We start from the raw sequence: 21131 nt of genomic DNA, 5'->3' as shown, positions 1-21131 counted from the left end.
GATGGAGTAACAGTGGAAAAGATCAAATTCATGTTCAGCGGTTCAGCCGCTGGGCTTTTTTTTACAGGTTTGGCGACACTACGTCCTATTTTGACCAGCTTGAAGTATGACTCGATGACTCGGGCTTTGAAACAACGTTTAATTGAATATTATAAGACCGGGGTGTTACAATATCACACCCACGTACAGTACGACATGTTCTACCGTGGGTCCAATACCATATTCATGCTCACGGGTCGACGTCACACACATTTTTATTACGGGCGTTGTTGTGGTGATTATGGTAACTCATGCTGTGTAATATTAACAGGCCTCTGCACCGGCGTGTCCTCCTGTCCCCATGCGTGTCCCCATGCTGGTGCTCCAGTAATTATACATATAAACAAATATACACAGTTATTCCCCAAAGGATCCTTTTTACGTGATTCAGCGGCTAAAAACCATGTCTTGCGGGTGAAGTGTGTGTACTGGGGAAAGGACGGTGTGAGGTGGGACGACTGGGTTTCCATGGTAACGCGCTCCCTTGTTTGGGCGGGGGACTGTCGGGGTGTGAATGGTGTCCACAGATAAAGATGGAGGTAGGGCTATCAGGAAGGTCTGGTTCCTCTCCACCTCTTTATCTGGACAGGGTCTGCTTGTACGGTTTTTTTTTTTGTGGGGGGGGGGGTTATAATATATTTCAAATGCAATATATATACACACACACACACCTATATATATATATATATATATATTTGGCACCTCTTTTTTTCTTTCTTCCTTTTTGTTGTTTTTGTTTTTTGTCTGTTAATTTTTGTTTTATTTTGTTTTATCGTGTGTTTTGAATATAAAACTGAAAATAAAAATGTTTAAAAAAGATAAGTGTAGGGTTATTTTTTTTGGGGGGGCGGGGGGTAATTACTAGTCGAGTCAAAGGCGGAAAGCCTGTGATGATGCAGGAGGCCTTGATATCAGTATGTGGGGTTAAAGCAGCTGCTGGCTGGAGGAATTACAAGAAAGTCAGTGAAGGTACTGTCACCGTGATATGTAGAGGTTGGTCTATTATAAATGAAACACAACTTTAAGGGAAACCCATCCGTTTTAAGTAATACCACTCTACAGATTACATACATTAATTAGGACCATAAAAAAGAGAAAACACATAAACAAGCAAAACCAACAATAAACAAGAGAAAACGTCTATGAAAAAACAACAAACAGTAGGAAACAAATAAGAGAAAACAACAATAAACAAGAGAAAACAACAATAAACGAGGAAACGACAAACAGGAGAAAACATCAAATAAAACAACAATAAACAAGAGAAAAACTATAAACAAGAGAAAATGAGAAAACAAACAAACAAGCAGAACGACAATAAACGAGAAAACAACTATAAACACGGAAACGACAAACAGGAGAAAACATCAAATAAAACAACAATAAACAAGAGAAAAACTATAAACAAGAGAAAATGAGAAAACAAACAAACAAGCAGAACGACAATAAACGAGAAAACAACTATAAACACGGAAACGACAAACAGGAGAAAACATCAAATAAAACAACAATAAACAAGAGAAAAACTATAAACGAGAAAATGAGAAAACAAACAAACAAGCAAAACGACAATAAACGAGAAAACAACTATAAACGAGAAAACAAACAGGAGAAAACAACAAATAAGGCAAAACAACTGATCAAGAGAAAACCAGAGAAAACAATAAACAAGAAAACAACAATAAACAAGAGAAAACAACTGTAAACAAGAGAAAACAATTAACAAGAGAAAACAACTATAAACAAGAGGAAACAACAATAAACAAAAGGAAACAATAAATAAGCGAAAACAACAAAAACAAGAGAAAACAACAATAAACAAGAGAAAACAGCTATATACAATGGAAAACAACTGTATACAAGAGAAAACAACAATAAACGAGAAACAACAACACAGAAGAGAAAACAACAATAAACAAGAGAAAACAAATATTCAAGAGAAAACAACTGTATACAAGAGAAAACAACAATAAACGAGAAACAACAACACAGAAGAGAAAACAACAATAAACAAGAGAAAACAACAATAAACAAGAGAAAAAAACAATAAAAAAGAGAAAACAACTATATACGAGAGAAAACAACGATAAACAAAAGGAAACAACAATAAACAAGGGAAAACAACAATAAACAAGCGAAAACAACAATAAACAATAGAAAACAACAAACAAGAGAAAACAACAATAAACAAGAGAAAACTATATACAATGGAAAACAACAATAAACAAGAGAAAACAACAATAAACAAGAGAAAACTATATACAATGGAAAACAACAATAAACAAGAGAAACCAAGAACAAACAAGAGAAACCAAGAAACAAACAAGAGAAACCAACACTAAACAAGAGAAACCAAGAAACAAACAAGAGAAACCAACACTAAACAAGAGAAACCAAGAATAAACAAGAGAAACCAACATTAAACAAGAGAAACCAACACTAAACAAGAGAAACCAAGAATAACCTAGAGCTTATAAAGTGTGTAGTAAATCTGTGTGGGGACACGTGGCTATCCTGAACACTGCGGCCTGTACGAAACAGTAAGAACACGAGTAGACGTGGGAGCTTGTCAACTTTCCCCGTGTTAAAATTGTGTTTGGATTTAGTGTTGAGAGGTGATTGTGTTTTCACTTGTTGTTAAAAGGTCATATCTGTGTGTGTGTGTGTGTGTGTGTGTGTGTGTGTGTGTGTGCCAAAGCCTGTAAAGAAGTGTCTCGGTAACGCTAACGCATGTTAGCAGCTATGACATGGAGAATATTGTTGTTTAATAAGCATTGAGGTACATTTTCTAGATCATTGTAGTAATTAGGTTATATTTGTCCTGGAGCCTTAAAAAAGTTGGTGATCCGCAGCGAAGTGTCATGTCTGACAATATGAAAAGTCACGTCTTCTTTCGTACGCAAGTTCCCCAGTAGATTCATATATTATTGTTGCATAGACCTGTTATATTGTTCTGTTTTATCTATATATCTACTGTTCTTACCACCACTCATTTTGGTCTCAAGTCTTTGTTTGTGTGAAATATGCCATGGATGAGCATGCAGGCCCTGCCTGAGATAAACAATACCCACATATTATTAAATACAATATGTATGAAGCCCTCTCCAAACACGCTCACAACTTCTTCACATCAGTAATTTGGTTTAAGAAAACGGAAGTAGCTCCCTCATAATATCTGGAACAAGTACAAGTCAAAAGAGGATGGTTGTTTTATTTTTGAAATACTGTACATGTTTGACTGGTTTGCGTGCCGTGTTGGAAGGAAATGCTTCATCTCATGTTGACAGGAATCTTGTGAGAGCCATGATTCAGGAATCAGCTTCTAAAAACCCAGATCCTTCCCACCAACAAGCAATGAATGACTTTAGTAATACTCATTAGTAGCAGTAATGGGAGCAATAGTCTACTCCTGGCCTGCCCTCTACTGGACAGCCCAGGCATCACGTATTTTCCAAAGGGAGTTAAAACAAGCTTTGTGATGAACTGGATGGGACACACACACAGAGGCTCTTTCACCCTTACATTTTCCAAGTTAACTGAACAGGCAGTAACTAAACATGAACCATTCCTCTACACAGGGCACTGGCAACACAGCTAACAGGAAATCATCATCATCATCATCATCGGCGGTCACTCGAAGTGAGTATGACTCTCCTCTTTGTTGGGTTGTCTACTTGTGGGTCTTCAGATGGCGGTCGAGGCTGATCCGCGATCCACATACTTTGGTGCAGTGTGGACAGGAGAAAGTGGTGGTGGTGGTGGTGATTGAGCCCTTTTCTCTCTCTCTCCTTGCGGCGCTGTCGCTTTTTCTCTGCAGCACAGTGGAATTCCATTTCATGACGTGCAGCTCCTTCTTCCACGGATTTCTCCGAGGAGCGCCTATCCTGTGCAATGTGTTCCCAGTTGCTCGATGCGATGTTGAATTTCTTCAGACTGGTCTTGATGTTGTCCTTGAAATGTTCCTTCCGGGAGCTCGCTGACCTTCCTTCAGCTGGGAGTACAGGATCTGTTTGGGAAGACGTGTGTTGGACATGTGGATGACATGGCCTGTCCATAGGAGTCGGTGCTGTATTATTGTGATGGCGATGATAGTCGTGTTAGCTTCTTCCAGAATGCTGATGTTGGTCTGTCTGTCCTTCCAGCTGATCCTCAGGGTCTTTCATAGGATCTTTGGTGGTATTGTTCCAGGGCTCTTATGTGCCTGCTGTAGGTGGTCCATGGCTCTGCTCCGAACAGCAGGATGGGGAGCACAACAGCTCTGTAGACTAGGAGTTTTGTTTGGGCTTTTAGGTCTCGGTCTTCAAAGACTTGTCCTGAGTCTGGCATAAGCGCCACTGGCAAAATTCAGGCGATGGTTTACTGCCGAAGTAAGGGAAGTGATCAACGTTTTCAAGAATTTTGTTGTCCATTTTTATGGTGGGTTGGGTAGATGGCTGGTTGGGCAGAGGTTGATATAGAACCTGGGTCTTCTTGATATTTAATTCTAGACCCAGGGCCCTATACGCCTTGGCAAAGTCATTAAGAATGTCCTGGAGGTCTTCTGCAGAGTGTGCTGTGATGGCGTTGTCATCTGCATACTGAAACTCAATGATGGTGGTGTTGCAGACTTTGCTCTTGGCCTTGAATCCGTTGATGAGCCTGCCGTCAGGTCTGTATAGGCTTGAGATCCCCTGTGGCAGCTCTTTGCCAATGAGGTGGAGTATGGCAGCAATAAAGATGGCAAACGGTGGATGTGATGATGCATCCCCGTTTGACCCGTTTCCACAGTGAAGGGCTCTGACTCAGAACTGCTGTTGCTGAGCACTGTGATTGACATGCTGTCATGCAGAAGCCTCAGTATTCTTATGTATTTGTCAGGGCAGCCATGTCTTCATAGTATGCTCCACAGAGCCTAGCAGTTTACTTAGCCAAAGGCCTTTGTCTGGTCTGTGAAAGCCATGTACAAAGGCTGCCTTTGTTCACAGCATTTTTCCTGGAGTTGGCGTGCTGTAAATATCATGTCTGCTGTACCTCTGGATGGGCGGAAGCCACACAGATTCTGGGAATACTTGGCTCAGCCAGTGGTAGCAGTCGGTTTGCAAGGACGCATGCGAGCCTGTTGTTGACAGGAGTGAGATGCCCCTGTAATTTCCACATTACACCTTGTTCTCTTTCTTGAAAATTGCCACTGTCAGAGCATTCCTGAGCTCTGGGGGAATTTATTTTTCCCAAGACCTTGAGGAGGAGGGCATGGATGTGGTACAAGAGCTCTGGTCCACCTTCCTTTAAGATCTCAGCTGGGATCTCATCTGGACGGGCAGCGTTGTTGTTCTTTAGGCTCCTGATGGCATCTTAAGCCTCTGTCATGGTACGAGGCTCCCGAATGTCTTCTCTGATGGGACTCTGGGGAATGTGGCTGGCAATGTCTGGTTCAGCTGTGCTGTTGTGGTTGAAGTTCCTGGAAGTGCTCCTTCCATCGGGTGTTAATGGACTCATTGTCCTTCAGCAGCTCATGCCCATGCTTTGAGTGCAGGGGGTTTACGTGGTGGCTTAGACCATAAACAGCCTTAGCAGCGCTGAAAAAGCCTCGTGTCACCCGAGTCTGCCAGTCACCGGATTTCCAGGGCCTTTTCTGTCCACCAAGAGTTCTTAGGCTCTCTCACCCGTCTCTGCATGTCTGCCTTGGCTCTGGAGCGAGCCACTCTTTTAGCCTTGCAGGTTACACCATTTTGCTAGGCACGAACAGGAAATACAAGACTCATCAAATAAAAATAACCAGAGTATTAACTGACTGAAATGGATAAACTGGTAGAAAGCAGATGATTGATAAATTATAATTGAATGTCATCAGTTGTAAAATGGCAACCAAACATGTTATTAATTTTACATTAATTGGTAATAAAATCGAAAGCGTAGAGGTATTTTATTTCAATGTTCTTACAATAGATTATTTTCCCCTCAGTAGGTTCTGAGAGTTAACATAAGTTAACATCACCACAAGAGAACAGCGAGGCTTTTGTGATTTGCTTTACAGTTTATTACAGGGCAGTTACACACCACTTGGCCACACAAGGACACGATTAGTTGAATTTCACATGAACACATGCTGAAAATTCAATGGCTTATTAGTTTTCCGGTAACCAGACCAACCAGAGACAACAAGAGGTTAATTCACGACAGTATACTGAGATTAGTGGACGCTGATGTAGCATCGTGACTCATTTCCCATAATAAGAGCTAAGCTGCGCTCAATGCCCTCTGGTTACACAAAGCTGCCTCACTTTGAATGGACAAACCCAAATCAGAAATCCCCCTGGAACAAAACATGAAGGCCCGTATGATGAACACTCGAGGGTCCCAAGTAACGTGGCAACATGGTTACAAGAAATGCTTTTCAGACACGAGCGTGGCGGCTATCACAAACATCCCCCGAATACCGACGCGTTCCCTTGTACACGTGGCGTGACGCTGTACAATACTAAAACGGAAACGGCGGCAAGAGGAAACTACAAGCAGGAAGGGTCACACCGACTAACTGTAATGGGGCAAACGCGCACTGCAGTCGCGCGTTTCTGCACGCGACACCTTGGTAGACCGCAGACCCCATCAACGCCCCCCGCAAGCCGTGACGGCGGCGGAAGGCCGGACCACCGTGACGCGAACCGCAGACGGCGACGACGGGGAGTTGGCGTGCTGGAGTGACCTTGCACCTTCTGCGACCACAACTAAGGCACTGTGAACTGAACATCTGTTTATTCAAAACATTACGACTTGTCATAACATCTTCGGGTACAAGTTGGAATTGTGAAGCAGCGAGTCTACATCCTACGAGAGAGAGAACGAGAGAGAGAGCGAGAACTCGAACAGTGTATACACATGTCAGCTGGTCTTCCCCGGGAGTCCGCCGGCTGGCTATCTTACAACGGGACAAAACACCTCAGCGTATTTCGACGCTCGATTCCACAACGTCGCGAAGAACCTTACCAGCTGTTTCACATTTACAGGCTGTATTACGCTACGTTCAGACCAAAGGCGGCGAGAGAGTTGGCGCCGCTTTGTTCGCCCGTCAGCTCCGCCACGTGTGTTCGAACAGAACGCGAATTCGCCGTGTTGACGTCACAACAAGCAGTCTAGTTACACCGACGCTGCTAGCAAGTTTGCTAGACCGCACACAACAAATACCGCATACGAGCAGTTTGTGTTTACTTGTGATCATCACGGATGAGCGACAGAGATCAGTTGCGGCGGCTCTGCTTTATAGCAACTTGCGCCGCCCAAACCGGCGTCGGCGTTCGGTTTGGGTTCATAGTATAAACCGGAGACGTGCCCAGCTTGGCGAATTTCACCGGCTCGTTCAGGAGTTGTGTTTGGACGGCGTCCGAAAGGAATTCTGGGTAGGGGGCGTGTCTTCTTTCCCAACACGAAGGCGGGTTCTAACCCTACTTGAAGGTGATTGGCTGTCGCTTGGCGAAATCTTCGCCCGAGTTGGACATTTTTGAACTCCCGCGAAGGCGCGTTCGTCGCTCGATTCGCCCAATTCGCGCCGCCCGTCATTTCGCCGCGAATTATTCCCGCCCATTCGCCTCCTCCCATTGACTTTGCACGCATTCGCGCCGCCCACAAAATTCGCGCCGCCTTTGGTCTGAACGTAGCATTACGGAGGCTTGACGCCAGGCCGCAAGGGTCGGACTTCGGCCGCAACACAAGACACTGCTGCAAAGAAAGCCCCATAAAACAGACATCCGCTTAAAATAAAAGCAAACAAAACACACACCAACTTGACCTTGGACCAGGACTCGGAAGTTGACTTTAAAGCCGTGTGAGAGTCCCGGACGCTGAAGTGGTTAGACGGTAGGTAGGACACCGTGAGGTCTGGACGCGGCTGCGTTTCCCTCCGTGCGGAGGAGATGGCGGCGGAAGGCTCGCCGTCTTCGCTGATCCGGGACCAGTTCGGAGCGGAGCGCAAAGGTCGCGCGGGAGGGACTCCGCTCCAGAACGAAGGTCTGGAAAGCGCGTCGCGCGCGTCGCGACGGCGGGAGAACGAAAAGCGCGCGAAAGTCGAAGGAGAGCGGAGTAACGGAACATTAGGCAGCTCATAACACCGTTCCTCTTCCTGTTCCTCTTCCTCTTCCTGTCTGAGATCACTAAGAAATGCGCGGTAAACCTGGCCAGACTCCCGGATCTCCGTTAAGGCTAATCTGTACAGTGCAGGCTTGCAATGATATGCGTGCTAAGAATATATAAGAGAGATACGCTATAGATATAGATATGAGATATGTACTATATATCTACAAGTGTGTCCACAGCTCACAGCAAACGTGAAAAAGACGAGACCACTGTTAGTAAAAGCAGCTATCTGAGGACAGGGGTTAGCATTTAAACATCCGATTTTTTTTGTTTTGTTTTTTGTTGAAGGAATTGATTCACTCTGATATGAATCAAAAGAAAATCCAAACCACTGTCCTAGGTTTGGGCACTTAAGTGGTAAACAGGCACCACACGTGTGGAGGAACCGCTATGATAAACCCGTAGAGTCGTAGCTACGCGAGACTACAAGACGGTGACGTCATTCGGACGCCACAGGAGTGGTAACATGAACCTTACAATCACAGTGAGTCACATCTTGTGAGCCTCCGGCGCAGCGCTGGATCGGTAAAACCTCCTCGGGGTACTGGGCAGTCCTGCCCGTGCACAAGGAACGGTGCCGCGTGTTAAACTGAGCGAGATGAACTACAAAACCCGACTGGAACCCCCACCCCCACTAGCTGGACCAGCCCACACACCACGTCCCGAGGTGGAGACATCCGCCAACAGCTGAAGGCGGCGTTTTCACGCCGGCCCTGATGAAGAGCCGCGCCCCCCCCCCCACCATGTCGCTTTTATGACGTCAGAGCGCACGACACGCAGAACGAAGGCTTCTGTTTCTTATGGATGATGTGGGATTCTTTCTAGCACCGGTTTTGTGAGGAGTGAGGACCGAGGTGTGTGTGTGTGTGTGTGTGTGTGTGTGTGTGTGTGTGTGTGTGTGTGTGTGTGTGTGTGTGTGTGTTTGTCTACCCTCAGGGGGACTCAGCGTCCTCATAAGGACGGTAAAAGTCTGCAAGTGTGTGTGTGTGTGTGTGTCGGTGTGTTTGTCTACCCTCAGGGGGACTCAGCGTCCTCATAAGGACGGTAAAAGTCTGCACGTGTGTGTGTGTGTGTGTGTGTGTGTCTACCCTCAGGGGGATTCAGCGTCCTCATAAGGACGGTAAAAGTCTGCACGTGTGTGCGCGCGCGCGCGCGAGACGTCTATAACTAATTTGTCACACTAGCACGTTCTGGATCGACAGTTTACGAGGCCGCGTGGTTGAAAGCGCAAACCCGGGATTGTGGGCGGGGCTAGCCAGTAACGGCGTGAGAGGAGCCACGTGTGCGGTGGGAAAACGGGGATTTAAAAGCGGTGGAAGGAACTCAAAATCTGGTCCTGTAGAGGTAAGGCACCAAGGGGCTTTAAAAGGAGAAACCCCTTGACTTCAGGATATAAAAGTTAGTTGGTGTCAAGTGTTGATAGTCGAAGGCGGCTGGTATAAAAATGCATTGTACAGAAGCATACAGCAAAAACAACAAAACAAGTGCCGTAAATCTAAATTCATGCTTGAGGCAGACAGATGAGAGGGTTCCATCACATGGCAGCCTGGCTTTCGGGGGTGATCATCTTCTGCAGCAGAGGCATCTGTAGACCAGAGGGAAGTCCGTCAGCTGGATTTAACACGACAACGACCGGGATTTCACTCCTACCTAAAACGACCATGGGCGGTCAAAATGACCGCCGGCTTTTAAACTCTCTATTCTGTCAAGGTAAGCACCCAGTTGAGATATTAATGCATTACATATGTTGGTATGTCTGTTAGGAAACTAGCTGACATCAAAATTAACACACAAACGATACCTTTTACATATATTCATTGATTTTTTATATTTATTACATATCTATATTGTATATTCATATTTATTATAAATATATTTTAAATAAATATAAAATTATATAAATATAATGTATATAGATATAATACATATATATATAATATATATGAATATAAATATGTATACAAATACAGAATATAGAATGAATAATGACTATATGACCTTAGACAGACTATATAGAATGACTGCATGACCTTAGACAGAGGAGCTATGACTGCCTTGTACACATTCGCAACCCTGCATCCCTGCCTCTGGTAATCATTTTCCCATTCTCTTCTGTATCTTTGTAATCTCTTCATTTTTGCCGGTGGACTATGTTCGCAGGTTGCCATTTTTTTAAACCTCACCCACTGTCAGCCATATTGTAGCAACACTGTCGCCACCAATGAGAGGCGCTCTCCGTTCGGGTCGTGGACCATACCATGACAGACAGGCTGCGGGGTAACAGAGCAGCAGGGTTTCCTTCTGTCTCACACAAATTGCCCTGTCTTAATCGTCCCAGTTTCTGTCCCATAGATTTGCGCCGACTTGATTCTCAAAACTACAGAACAAAGCGCGTGCCTTATCAGTTCAACACAGAAACCCGTCTTTTACTTTCCGGGGTGAGTCTGCGTTTTACGAGACGGTTGGCAACTCTACCTCTAACGTCCGTTTCAGAGCACCAGATATTTACATATTTCAATCCATAACTCAGGCATTTAATTGGCACCGAAATGAGGCACCGGAATCTGGGTCGGGATTCGGTCTGGTAGATACCGGTCGTATGGGTTTTGGTAAACAACCCTAGTGAGTATACACTCAAACGTAAAGGTAGTATTACAGTATCTAGTATTGAGTAAAGCACTGTTTTGTGTCCAAAGGTGTTGAATGAACGTTAGTGTGTGACTGAAAACTGTAGAATTGATAACGAGCAGTATGTAGCAGAAGAACAAAAATAAATCAAGCATCTCATGATCAAATGCAACCTGGAATAAATGAACCCAGGGGAAACATCATGCTCATCTCACTTTAGTGAGGTCCACCCCGGTGAGGGCGTTGACAGACACGGGGAGTTCGGCCAGCAGGCGGTTAATTTCCCCGGTCACGCGGCTGCCGTCTCCACTCAGGATGACTATCTCATTGGTCCTGGCCAGGGGGGCGGCCACCTTGCTGGCAATCTGCAAGACACAGACACACATTCACTCAGGACTCTTGCCTAGAATACAACTTGATTGACTGACATAATGACTGGGCTGAAGATGAGGGGTAAAGCGGAGCGTAAGCGGGAAGCTCGACGGGGTGGGTGAGATTTAGACTTAACACAGAATGCTGTTTACCATGTCCTTTCAGATTGTGTTTCGATGTCTGTACAAACCTCAATAAAGAAAGTGTGTGTGTGTGGGGGGGGGGGGGTGAATACAACCTGCACACAGCTCTGCAAATTCAATGACTGAAGGGATTTACCTAAAACTAATAACTCAGGACTCCATATATATATATATTTTCAAGTGGCCTGTTCAGATTCAGAATGATGTCCTTTGGTTTGCACGGAGCACCGGCAACAGGTCTTGAGAGGAGCAGAGGCCTAAGCAGCAGCCTGCTTAGACCTGCTACCCTAACTAACACGACTCGCAAATCCAGCCCGGTAAAGGTTAAATGGACTCGGGAAAGTGAGAGTGCTTTCAAAGACTTGAAAAACTGTCTGTGTCGAGAACCTGTTTTGCAGTGTCCAGATGCCTCTCTTGCCTTTACCGCGCAGACAGATGCCTCCGGAGCAGGTCTCGGAGCTGTGTTACTGCAAGGGGAGGATGGAAACCAGTTCCCTGGGCAGTACGTCAGCTGAAAACTCTTCCCAAGGGAAACGCAGCATTCAGGAGTTGAGCAGGAAGCTCTAGCTATAAAATGGGCTTAAGACACTTTGAAATAGTACCTCACTGGCAAAGAGTTTGTTCTTGAGACTGACCATCATGCATTGCAGTAGATCCACCATATGAAAGACACCAACGCTAGAATTACCAGAAGGTGTTGGTCTCTCCAGCTCTACGGTTTTCAGGCCCGGTACAGACCGGGACACAAGAATGTCATTACTGACTGCCTGTCCCATGACTCTGAGGAGTACCGGTCTTGGGAGCGGGGGGGGGGGGGGGTGACAGAATGGGTGAGAACACAACCATTTGTCCAATCATCATCATCTCAATTGTTACCAGGTGTTGGCTTTTCTTGCCACAGTGGGGCAGCCTAAAACTCAGGTGCTGCTGATTGACCCTGGGGCGTATTTAAGCATTTGCAGTTGTCAGGGGGGTAGGACGTCAGGGTGTAGATGTGTGCACGTGCTGTTAATTTAAGTTCTATTATTATGAGTTGAGTTTTGTTTAGTTAAGTGGAGTTAACTGTTAATTTGTTTCTTTGCTTTGTACATTTTTTTGTTTCACATGTGGCTGCCCCCTGTAAACAAATCACGCCGTTCCCGAGAGGAAACACCGAGGTGGTCTGGCGGCGGCCTCACCTAGGTCAACTTTGCAGTGTTTTTGTCCGCATCTGCGTTTGTGGCGTCGTGTGGAGTGCGGGGGAGGTGTGTCGAAAGTGTCTGGCTGGGAGAGCTGGTGTTGGATCGGCTGAGGGAGCCTGGTCTGCTGCATGCTGCGGGGCCAGGGACCACGGCCCTGCCTGGAGCTGCGCCCGAAGAGGAAGAACCGAGGACGGTCTGACAGGACGTGGAAGCGGGGCAGGCTAAGCTAACTGCTAGCCCGTGCAGACCGGCAGTCCTGACAGTCATCCTGGCTGGCGTTCCTTCTCTGGACAGTGGAGTTCTTGGACTGTGTTGCACTGAATGGTCTGTGTTGTTAACCGTTTGTGTTTTTTTGCTCCGTTTCTGGTGGTATCGTTTTTGGGAATTTGGATGTGAGTTTTTATCTTTTGTGTTGCACCGCTGTGGGCAGGGCGAAACAAAATTTCATTTCTTTTGTGTACTCAAGTACATGATAGAAATGACAATAAATTGTTCTTGATTCTCGAGTCTTCTTGATTTTTGAACAGTGCAGCATTTAGTTTGAAAATACTGTATGAAAGAGAACAACTAACCACACATTTTCTGCTGTGTAGATATTCTATTTCTCAAACCCTCAAAGATTATGTTTTAGTTAATGCACTATGTTTAACTAAAAGCTACTTATTATTTATGAAGCCACTTTATTCTCTTTTACCCTGGATGTTGCTAGACACGTAGAAGCCATTTGACTCTCGGATGCTTTGTCCTCCTACTGTATCATTTTGCATTATGTCCTTTGTGTCTCATCACCAGTTCAAATTCCTTGTATATTCAAACGTAGTGACCAATGAAACCTGAACTTGGATTTACACTGGCAAAAATATTTCATCAAACCCTTGCCTTCTAGATCCAGCTGTATGTGAGCATCAGTGGCCTACCTTAGGTAGAGCCTCCAGGACCAAGGCTGTCTGGGCTGCCTCTCCGTACTGCTGGTAGGATTCAGCTTTCATCCTCATCTTCTCAGCCTCTGCCTTCCCCACCGCTTCGATGGAGGTGGCCTCTGCCTCACCAATACATCGGATCTTCTCAGCCTCTGCCTGTGCTATCAGCACCTTCTTGACCCTGAAGGCAGGTCCCACAACTGTTTGAGCAATCCACTTCCTGTACACTGATCATGTGTACTGCTGATAAAGGACACACTTACTTCTGTCCCTCAGCCAGCTGCTGCATCTTGTAGGCCTCAGCCTCGGCTGGCCTCTTGACAGTGGCAATGAGCTCCTTGTCAGTGCGATCAATCTCCTTCTCCTCGATGGTGATCTGCTTCTTCCTCTGCACCACCTCGATCTCGATCTCTTCCAGACGGATCTTCTGCTGCTCCTTGGCTGCTTGCAGCTCATACGCTAGCTGAGCCTCCGCTTTCTAGACAGGGATGGAGGAAACAGAGGGGTCTCTGATATACTCCACTTTTACTGTGTTCCTCAGTTTGAGTGTTATGTTGTGCATTCATGTTGTTACCTTTGTGTTGACTTCCTGACTGAACGCGGCTTTCTGCATCTCCAACTCTCGTTTGGAGTCAGCCATCTTTGTGTCTGCTTGGAACTTGACATCCATCATCTCTTTCTTACACTCTGCTTCCTTTGAAAGGGAACAAGTGGATGACAAGGAGGGAGAACAGAACAAGGGGCAGCACAATGGACTGCTTTAAAGCAAACAACTTGTATGACACCGAAGGCAGCTTTCCCGTATGGCTTTGGTTGTAGTGTTTATTTCCTTTATAATGTGCTCTTACCCTAATCCCAGCATCTCTCTCTGCCTCGGCCACTCCAATGTCTGCATCTCTCTGTACTGCAGCCGTCTGAGTCTTCCCCAGGGAGCTCAGGTACTCCACTTTATCATATACATCCTATCCGGAGGGGAAAGACGCACAACGCACAAACAGTACGGTCACAACTTACAACACACTATTCAGGTGATAAATGGCCGTGATAGGACAGGCGTTCTGAAAAGGGCTGTGGTTTCTCCACGTTTCCTTGTGCCCCACCTTGATGGTGAAACTGAGGATCTCGATGCCCATACGGCCGACATCGGGTGCTGCCACCTCCCTCACCAAGCTGGCAAACTTGTCTCTGTCTTGGTAGATCTGCTCAACGGTCAATGTGCCTGAAATAAAGACAAGTGGCCACTGACCTGCAACTGCCATCATATTTCTACTGCCATCCCAGTCGCTGCTCCACCCCATCTGCCGAGCCGGGGAGGGTTGCAGACTACCACATGCCTCCTCCGATACATGAGGAGTCGCCAGCCACTTCTTTTCACCTGACAGTGAGGAGTTTTGCCAGGAGGATGTAGCGCATGGGAGGGTCATGCTATCCCCCCCCCCCCCCCAGTTCCCACCCCCCCCCGGGCAGCCACCCCGACCGAGCAGAGGAGGCGCTAGTGCAGCGACCAGGACACATACCCACATCTGGCTTCCCAACTGCAGACACGGCCAATTGTGTCTGTAGGGACGCCCGACCAAGCCGGAGGTAACACGGGGACTCGAACCGGCGATCCCCGTGTTGGTAGGCAACAGAATAGACTGCTACGCCACCCGCATGCCCTGCCATTGTATTTCTGCTGCCATTCCTGTAAGTTAACAACCGCTAAAACTACATCAAACAATCATCAATTTGTTAGACTATGAAATCTTCAGAAATGATCGGCTTCACAACGGTCTCCTACCAAGGATGGAGCGAAGGTGACCCTCGAGGGTCTGCAGGATGACACTTTTGATTTCTACGACCGTCTTCCCAAGGAACTGCTCGCAGGCGTACCCCAGCAGCTCGTCGTCGGTCATCACCTTTACCTGAAGCCAAGATGGAGAAGGACGTTGGATAAACTCATACACAAACCTAGACACAACACAGGAGCAAATACACTAACAACACATACGGTCCTTGGCATTAGCATTTATCTTATTGTTTCAGTCTTAAAACTGCAATCCGCCACTTTTCTCGCTCTTTTGTATGATTGAAAGGTGATGACGACATGCCGATTCTGTTGGGGAGACAACATTACAGCAGAACAGTGTTCCAGTATAGCTGGGTGAAGGAGACGGACCTGTTGCAGATCATTTACTCCACCTTCAGACAAGGTGCAGCAGACATTTTAGCTTGTGTGCTGTCAACTCACCAGTAAATAGTCCGCACCCTTTTAAAACTGAAATAAGTGTAAGTCTAATGTATTACAAACGTCATCAGGATACATCGTAACACTGTTTGTTCTGCAGTAATACTAACTGGCTGTCCAACAGAAGCCTGGCCACACTGGCATCCCTGAAGGGGTCTCGGCTGCACCAGTGGATGTGATCCAACCAAAGAGTTGCAGCATTGCAAGGAAACTGCAGCATGTCTCCAGCCAAGGTAAAAATGGCAGTATTATGTGTAGTAGTATTATTACGGATTCCAGGATCCAGACAGATAAAAAGACAGATTAAGGGGGGCAAGATGCAGCTTTCAGTAACAAAAGTACGACAATCAGCACTACGTGGAAACTTTTAAGACAAAACGATCGTTGATGCTCCATTGCAATGGCTCGATGCAGCTCGTATGAGTAAGGCCTGGATTGTCTGGACATGATAGTGTGGCTGTGACCATTTTGCACATACAACATGTACCAAAATGTTCTTTTAAGCGTTACCTTTATGCTGGTGAGGAAAACGTCATGTGGGGTATGCAGTGTTAGAGTCATTTCAAACTTATTTGGCAATAAAAACAAAAAATAATAATAGCAGAACCATGCACTCAGGGGCGCAACGAGGGGGGGGGGGTGCAGAGGGTGCAATGCACACAGGCACCGCATCAGCGGGGGCGCCAAAACACCGTACGCAAAAAAATAAATATTATAATTATAAAATATAACTTAACTATATATTCTAATTCAAAATTCTCATCTAAGTAATAATATTTGTAAATATTAAACTTTTAAAAAACAAATAGGCCTATAACCAGAAACTGTTTATTGTACACTGTACTTTTGGCGCCCCCGCTGATGCGGCGCCTGTGTGCATTGCACCCTCTGCAACCCCCCTCGTTGCGCCCCTGCATGCACTATGGCGGCTCGTTTAACCATTATATTAACAGGCAAGATGATTAAGAACAGAATATGCAAATCAGCAGCCCGTGAGGATGCTCCCAGTGGAGAGAAGGTTTCATGTATTAACACCGGGGAACTGCCGGCGTGATCCCAGACGTGTACCTAGTCAGCTTGCCTTGTTAGACAGGCACAAACCCACCGGTCCACACACACTGAGGGGAGGAAGCGTCTCTCTGGAGGGACGGCCAGCTCAGGACACACCTGATAGTCCAGGCTTCGGTGTCAAAAGAGTATTTCCAATATTGGATCCCGAAGCCTTCGTTGACGTTTTTCTGCTTCTGACACGGCCTTCCAGAGGTCATGATCCAGAACAGTGTCTTAGACTTGTGGGTTTATGCCCTTATCTGAGATCACCTCACAATACAGCACCTCAAGCATGAGGATCAAATATGACCATCGTAATATTTGATGATGCACATATTCAACATGATTCACATTTACATCGGAAATATGAACACTCAAAAGAGGAGCACTGACTCGTAACGTGTCCCAATTTCCTGGACTCCCATTGGTGCAGCTGGCCTACAAGCCACCAGCTCGCCTCTCTGACTATAACGTTTTGGGGGGGGGGATTTCCCCCCCAATTGTACCCGGCCAATTACCCTATTTTCCGACCCGTCCCAGTCGCTGCTCCACCCCCTCTGCTGATCCGGGGAGGGCTGCAGACTACCACATGCCTCCTCCCATGCATGTGGAGCCGCCAGCCGCTTCTTTTCACCTGACGGTGAGGAGTTTCACCAGGGGGACGTAGCGCGTGGGAGGATCACGCTATTCCCCCCCCCCCGCCCCCGAACAGGCACCCCGACTGACCAGAGGAGGCGCTAGCGCACATACCCACATCCGGCTTCCCACCTGCAGACACGGCCAATTGTGTCTGTAGGGACGCCCGACTAAGCCGGAGGTAACACGGGGATTCGAACTGGCGATCCCCGTGTTGGTAGGCAACGGAATTGACCGCCACGCTACCCGGACGCCCCATAATGTTAGCTCGTCCATATCCGGGGTTATCGTCACAGGGAGCGGGACCAACGTTTTAATGTGGACCGACTGGCTGACTTGACTGGCTGGTTTATGATCTGCAGTGTCACTCTCAACTTTCAGTCATGTGCTCCTGCCGAGGGGTCAGAACCACGGGGGCATCAGGACAGGAGGAAAATGGGTTAAAAAAATAAAACAAGTCATGACGGGAATCACTTGAGGTTTATGAAGAAAATCAAAAGCAATGGCCTGGAGTTCTGGAGTCGAATGGGCAAAGGAAGTCAGTGAGCAAAGTCACTTGTACAGATAAAGAAATGTAATAGAAAAAACGTGGCGGGGAGGGAGGCCCTGGGTCGGGTACTGTACTTCGCTAGAGCTGAAAGAAAAGAGAGAGAGTGAGCTTGGTAGTTGGGTGGGAAACTTTGTGCACAAAATGCTTTTGAGACATGCGCCCCTACCGGTGCAGGGCAATGTCAGACAGGGCGGGCGTCATTCCGAAGCTGAAGAAGTAAAAAAAAAAAATGACTCAATACAGACAGCAAGCCACACAAATACACACAGAGCAGGCCACCTGGGACAGCCAGCAGGGGGAGCCATGCCGAGGCCAGTATGGACACGAAGACTTGCGTGCAATGGCGACCCTCACCCATTCCGCCTGACCTGTCCGGAGCCCAGCCCAGCCCCACTGAGCCGGGTGCCTTAACACCCACCATGCCCCCCATGCTGCTGCACACAATACCGACACCTTTAACAAAGAAATACAAAAACAGGAAACGCAACCCAAAAATGCTTCCTAACCTTCCCAAATGACTTTTTCCTGAAAACGTGCATTTCCTCAAAGGTGTTAAGATAGCGGTTTGAATAGTAATGCATTTTTGTTTTTGTCGTCCAGCGAGCTGCCACGAGACAAATAACCTTTTTTTAGGGACGTTTCTTCTGGACACGTGCAGGATAAAATGGCGTAGGAACGGGGATTTGTGGTGCTGTAAATGGAAGAAGGACTGGCTCCAGACACGATTGGCCGTGTCTGCAGGAGGGAAGTGGGCACGCGTCCTGGGCTCTGCACTAGCGCCTCCCCTGGTCAGTCGGGGTGCCTGTTCGGGGGGAGGGGGGGTAGCGTGATCCTCCCACGCCTACGTCCCTCTGGCGAAACTCCTCACTGTCAGGTGAAAAGAAGCGGCTGGCGACTCCACATGTATCGGAGGAGGCATGTGGTAGTCTGCAGCCCTCCCCGGGTCGGCAGAGGGGGTGGAGCAGCGACCGGGACGGCTCGGAAGAGCGGGGTAATTGGCCGGATACGACTGGGGAGAAAAAGGGCAGAATTTTTTTTAGAAATGACTAAAGTAATAAAGTAATAATAAAAGTAACTAAAGTAATAATAAAAGTAACTAAAGTAATCCAGCGCTCTGATCCGGATTAGTTTACTTTGAGTGACTTGTGAGGGACCCTTCCCTCCTGAGTTAAAACACCTGCCGTTACTATCCGGCACTTCCACAATGGCTTTGGCTCAGCTTGCCCCTACTGAATAGTTGCGTGATGAGTCTCTTGTCTCTCTGGGACGTGAACTGACTGGACGGTGAAGGTTTACGCGGCGTCCGACGGAGGGTGACTGTAAGCATGCGTGTTAGAGGACACAATAGAGGGGGATGTGCAACAGGCTGTGGTGGCAGAAACTGTTAGACGGGCATCACGGTTCACAACACACACACACACACACACGCAGACACACACGGAGGGAGCAGTGAATACAATAGGGCATCACTAGACAAACTGAAATGCAGAGCTTAGTGGGACCCGCTCTGACGGGGTTCCCCTGAAGCAGTTCCCATCTCGGGGGGAAATTCACAAAGCCAAACAAAATTATAAAACAATTTTTTAAATCCCAGCAGAATTCACATTATTACTGCAACTACATTCGACGGCCCAGGTGAATTTAGGAATACAAACGTGCCTCCTCCCACTAGAAGCAAACAGAGTGTGGAAACAGACAGAGAGGATGCTAAAGGGCTGGGGCAGCAGGGCTGTAAAAGTCAAAAGGTACAAGGACACAACAGCAGTACTACAAAACAGTGTCCCCCCCGGGGCCTGGTAAGGATGCGGTGTCTTGCCAAAGGACACGACAACTGACCCCAAATCAAGCACTGTTGGTAAGGATAATTCAACCAGGTTTAACGCCCAGGGGTAGTCTGATGCCGTTGAGTGGGGTGGGAGGTGGGGGGGTCGGGGGTGGGGTGGGGTGGGGGAGGCGGTCTGGGTAAGTCAGAGGCGGAGTCTGAAATTGTCTTGCGTTGAGAAAGGCATTCCCGGAAAGTGTGGTGATTTACCTGAGCCACCCCTGTGACAGTAATAGCTACACCCTCCGCTGTCTCTACATCCTCACACTTGGGCTGCAGGGTCATAATCTCAAGGGTTAGCCTGTGAAGAATGTGAAAAATATAAAATAAAAATGGGCATGTTCCCAGGGAGAGCTAATGAGGAGAGGGACCAGAGGACAAGACAAAAAAAACAAGCCAAAAGAAGAAGAAGGAAGAAAGAAAGAAAGCCACAGCGGTGTCCACGCTGAGGACTCCATCCAGTGGGAAGGGGGCAGAATGAAATGCCCTACGCAAGGTGCGGTTGTCTTCTACACTAATAGTCCACCAACAATTCTGAAATAAACCTTTAGCTTGAATAAGTCCGTTTGGATTTTTGCACACGACAAATCCTCTTTAAAGTCAGGTTGGTTTGTTTTTGGTTTGTTTTTTTTGTGGCATTCATTTTGGGACCCCCCTTGCCAAAGAGGGAAGGAGTCGGTCAGAGTTGGGCTGTGCGGTGAAGCCGGTTTAATGACAGCTGACTCTCTCTCCCTTCCACTGCAGAGGGAGGAAAAAGACATGAAGAAGAGGGGTGAAAAATAAAAACAAGACACACAACGTTAGGCTGGTTAGTTCGCCCATTTTGCAGGGTCTTCCCCCTGTGCACCTATCTCTGCCTGGTTTTGCCCCTTCTTTTTCTTTTTTTTTCTTTTTTGTTTTGTTGTTTTTTTGTTGTTTTTGGGTCCGTTTGCGGTGCATTACCTGAGCCACCCCTGTCACATCCAGGGGAACACCTTCCGAGGTTTCGATATTCTCGCAGCGACAGAGGATGGTCATAACCTCCAGAGACATTCTACGCAGGCAGGCAGGCGGGAATGGCAGAGGCAGAACAATAAGTTGGACAACAGCTGTTAAGAGGGTCAGTAACCAAGGTCAAGAAGGAGGAGGAAATGGGAGGGTGAAAGACACGGCATGGCGTTTCGTTGCATCTCTGCTCTACCGCTCCTAGCGGGCTCACGTGGAACAACAGCAACAACGACACAGAGCGAGGCCCTTCTCCGTTACTACTGAAGAGCGCCAGAGCCGTACCGGATGTAAATAGGGGCCTTCGTTGATCGGGTTCTCAGACCTGGTCCAGCATGGCTCCGTAGAGACTGGCGTCGACATACCCGGCAAAACTAACAATGGCCGACAAACCTCCGCCACGCTGGCTCGACTTGTGTCGTCATATGTGCCCGTTTCTCCGCCGGACTGAAACAGCATTTTACAGTGGACAG

The 21131-nt window shown here is 47.1% G+C and overlaps 1 protein-coding gene across 2 annotated transcripts in view; it reads right to left on the bottom strand.

Moving 5' to 3' along the window:
* Positions 1-9135: 9135 nt before the first annotated feature.
* LOC130116791 (flotillin-2a) overlaps positions 9136-21131 on the bottom strand; it is a 28691-nt gene continuing 16695 nt past the window's right edge. Inside the window, exons 3-11 of one of the 2 annotated variants that reach the window (XM_056284844.1) lie at positions 19885-19975; positions 15170-15293; positions 14490-14608; positions 14238-14351; positions 13964-14083; positions 13653-13867; positions 13387-13570; positions 10989-11138; positions 9136-9730 (exon numbers count right to left, since the gene is read on the bottom strand). In XM_056284844.1, the coding sequence (XP_056140819.1) occupies positions 9680-9730; positions 10989-11138; positions 13387-13570; positions 13653-13867; positions 13964-14083; positions 14238-14351; positions 14490-14608; positions 15170-15293; positions 19885-19975 (1168 nt within the window). In that variant the 3' untranslated portion in view covers positions 9136-9679. The remainder of the gene's footprint in view (positions 9731-10988; positions 11139-13386; positions 13571-13652; positions 13868-13963; positions 14084-14237; positions 14352-14489; positions 14609-15169; positions 15294-19884; positions 19976-21131) is intronic. The other variant, XM_056284845.1, reaches the window with a different exon arrangement.

Source organism: Lampris incognitus, chromosome 8 (genome assembly GCF_029633865.1).
Source record: "Lampris incognitus isolate fLamInc1 chromosome 8, fLamInc1.hap2, whole genome shotgun sequence".
Lineage (NCBI taxonomy): Eukaryota > Metazoa > Chordata > Actinopteri > Lampriformes > Lampridae > Lampris > Lampris incognitus.
Note: the sequence above shows the minus strand (reverse complement) of the source record. Positions and strands in the feature narration are given on the sequence as shown.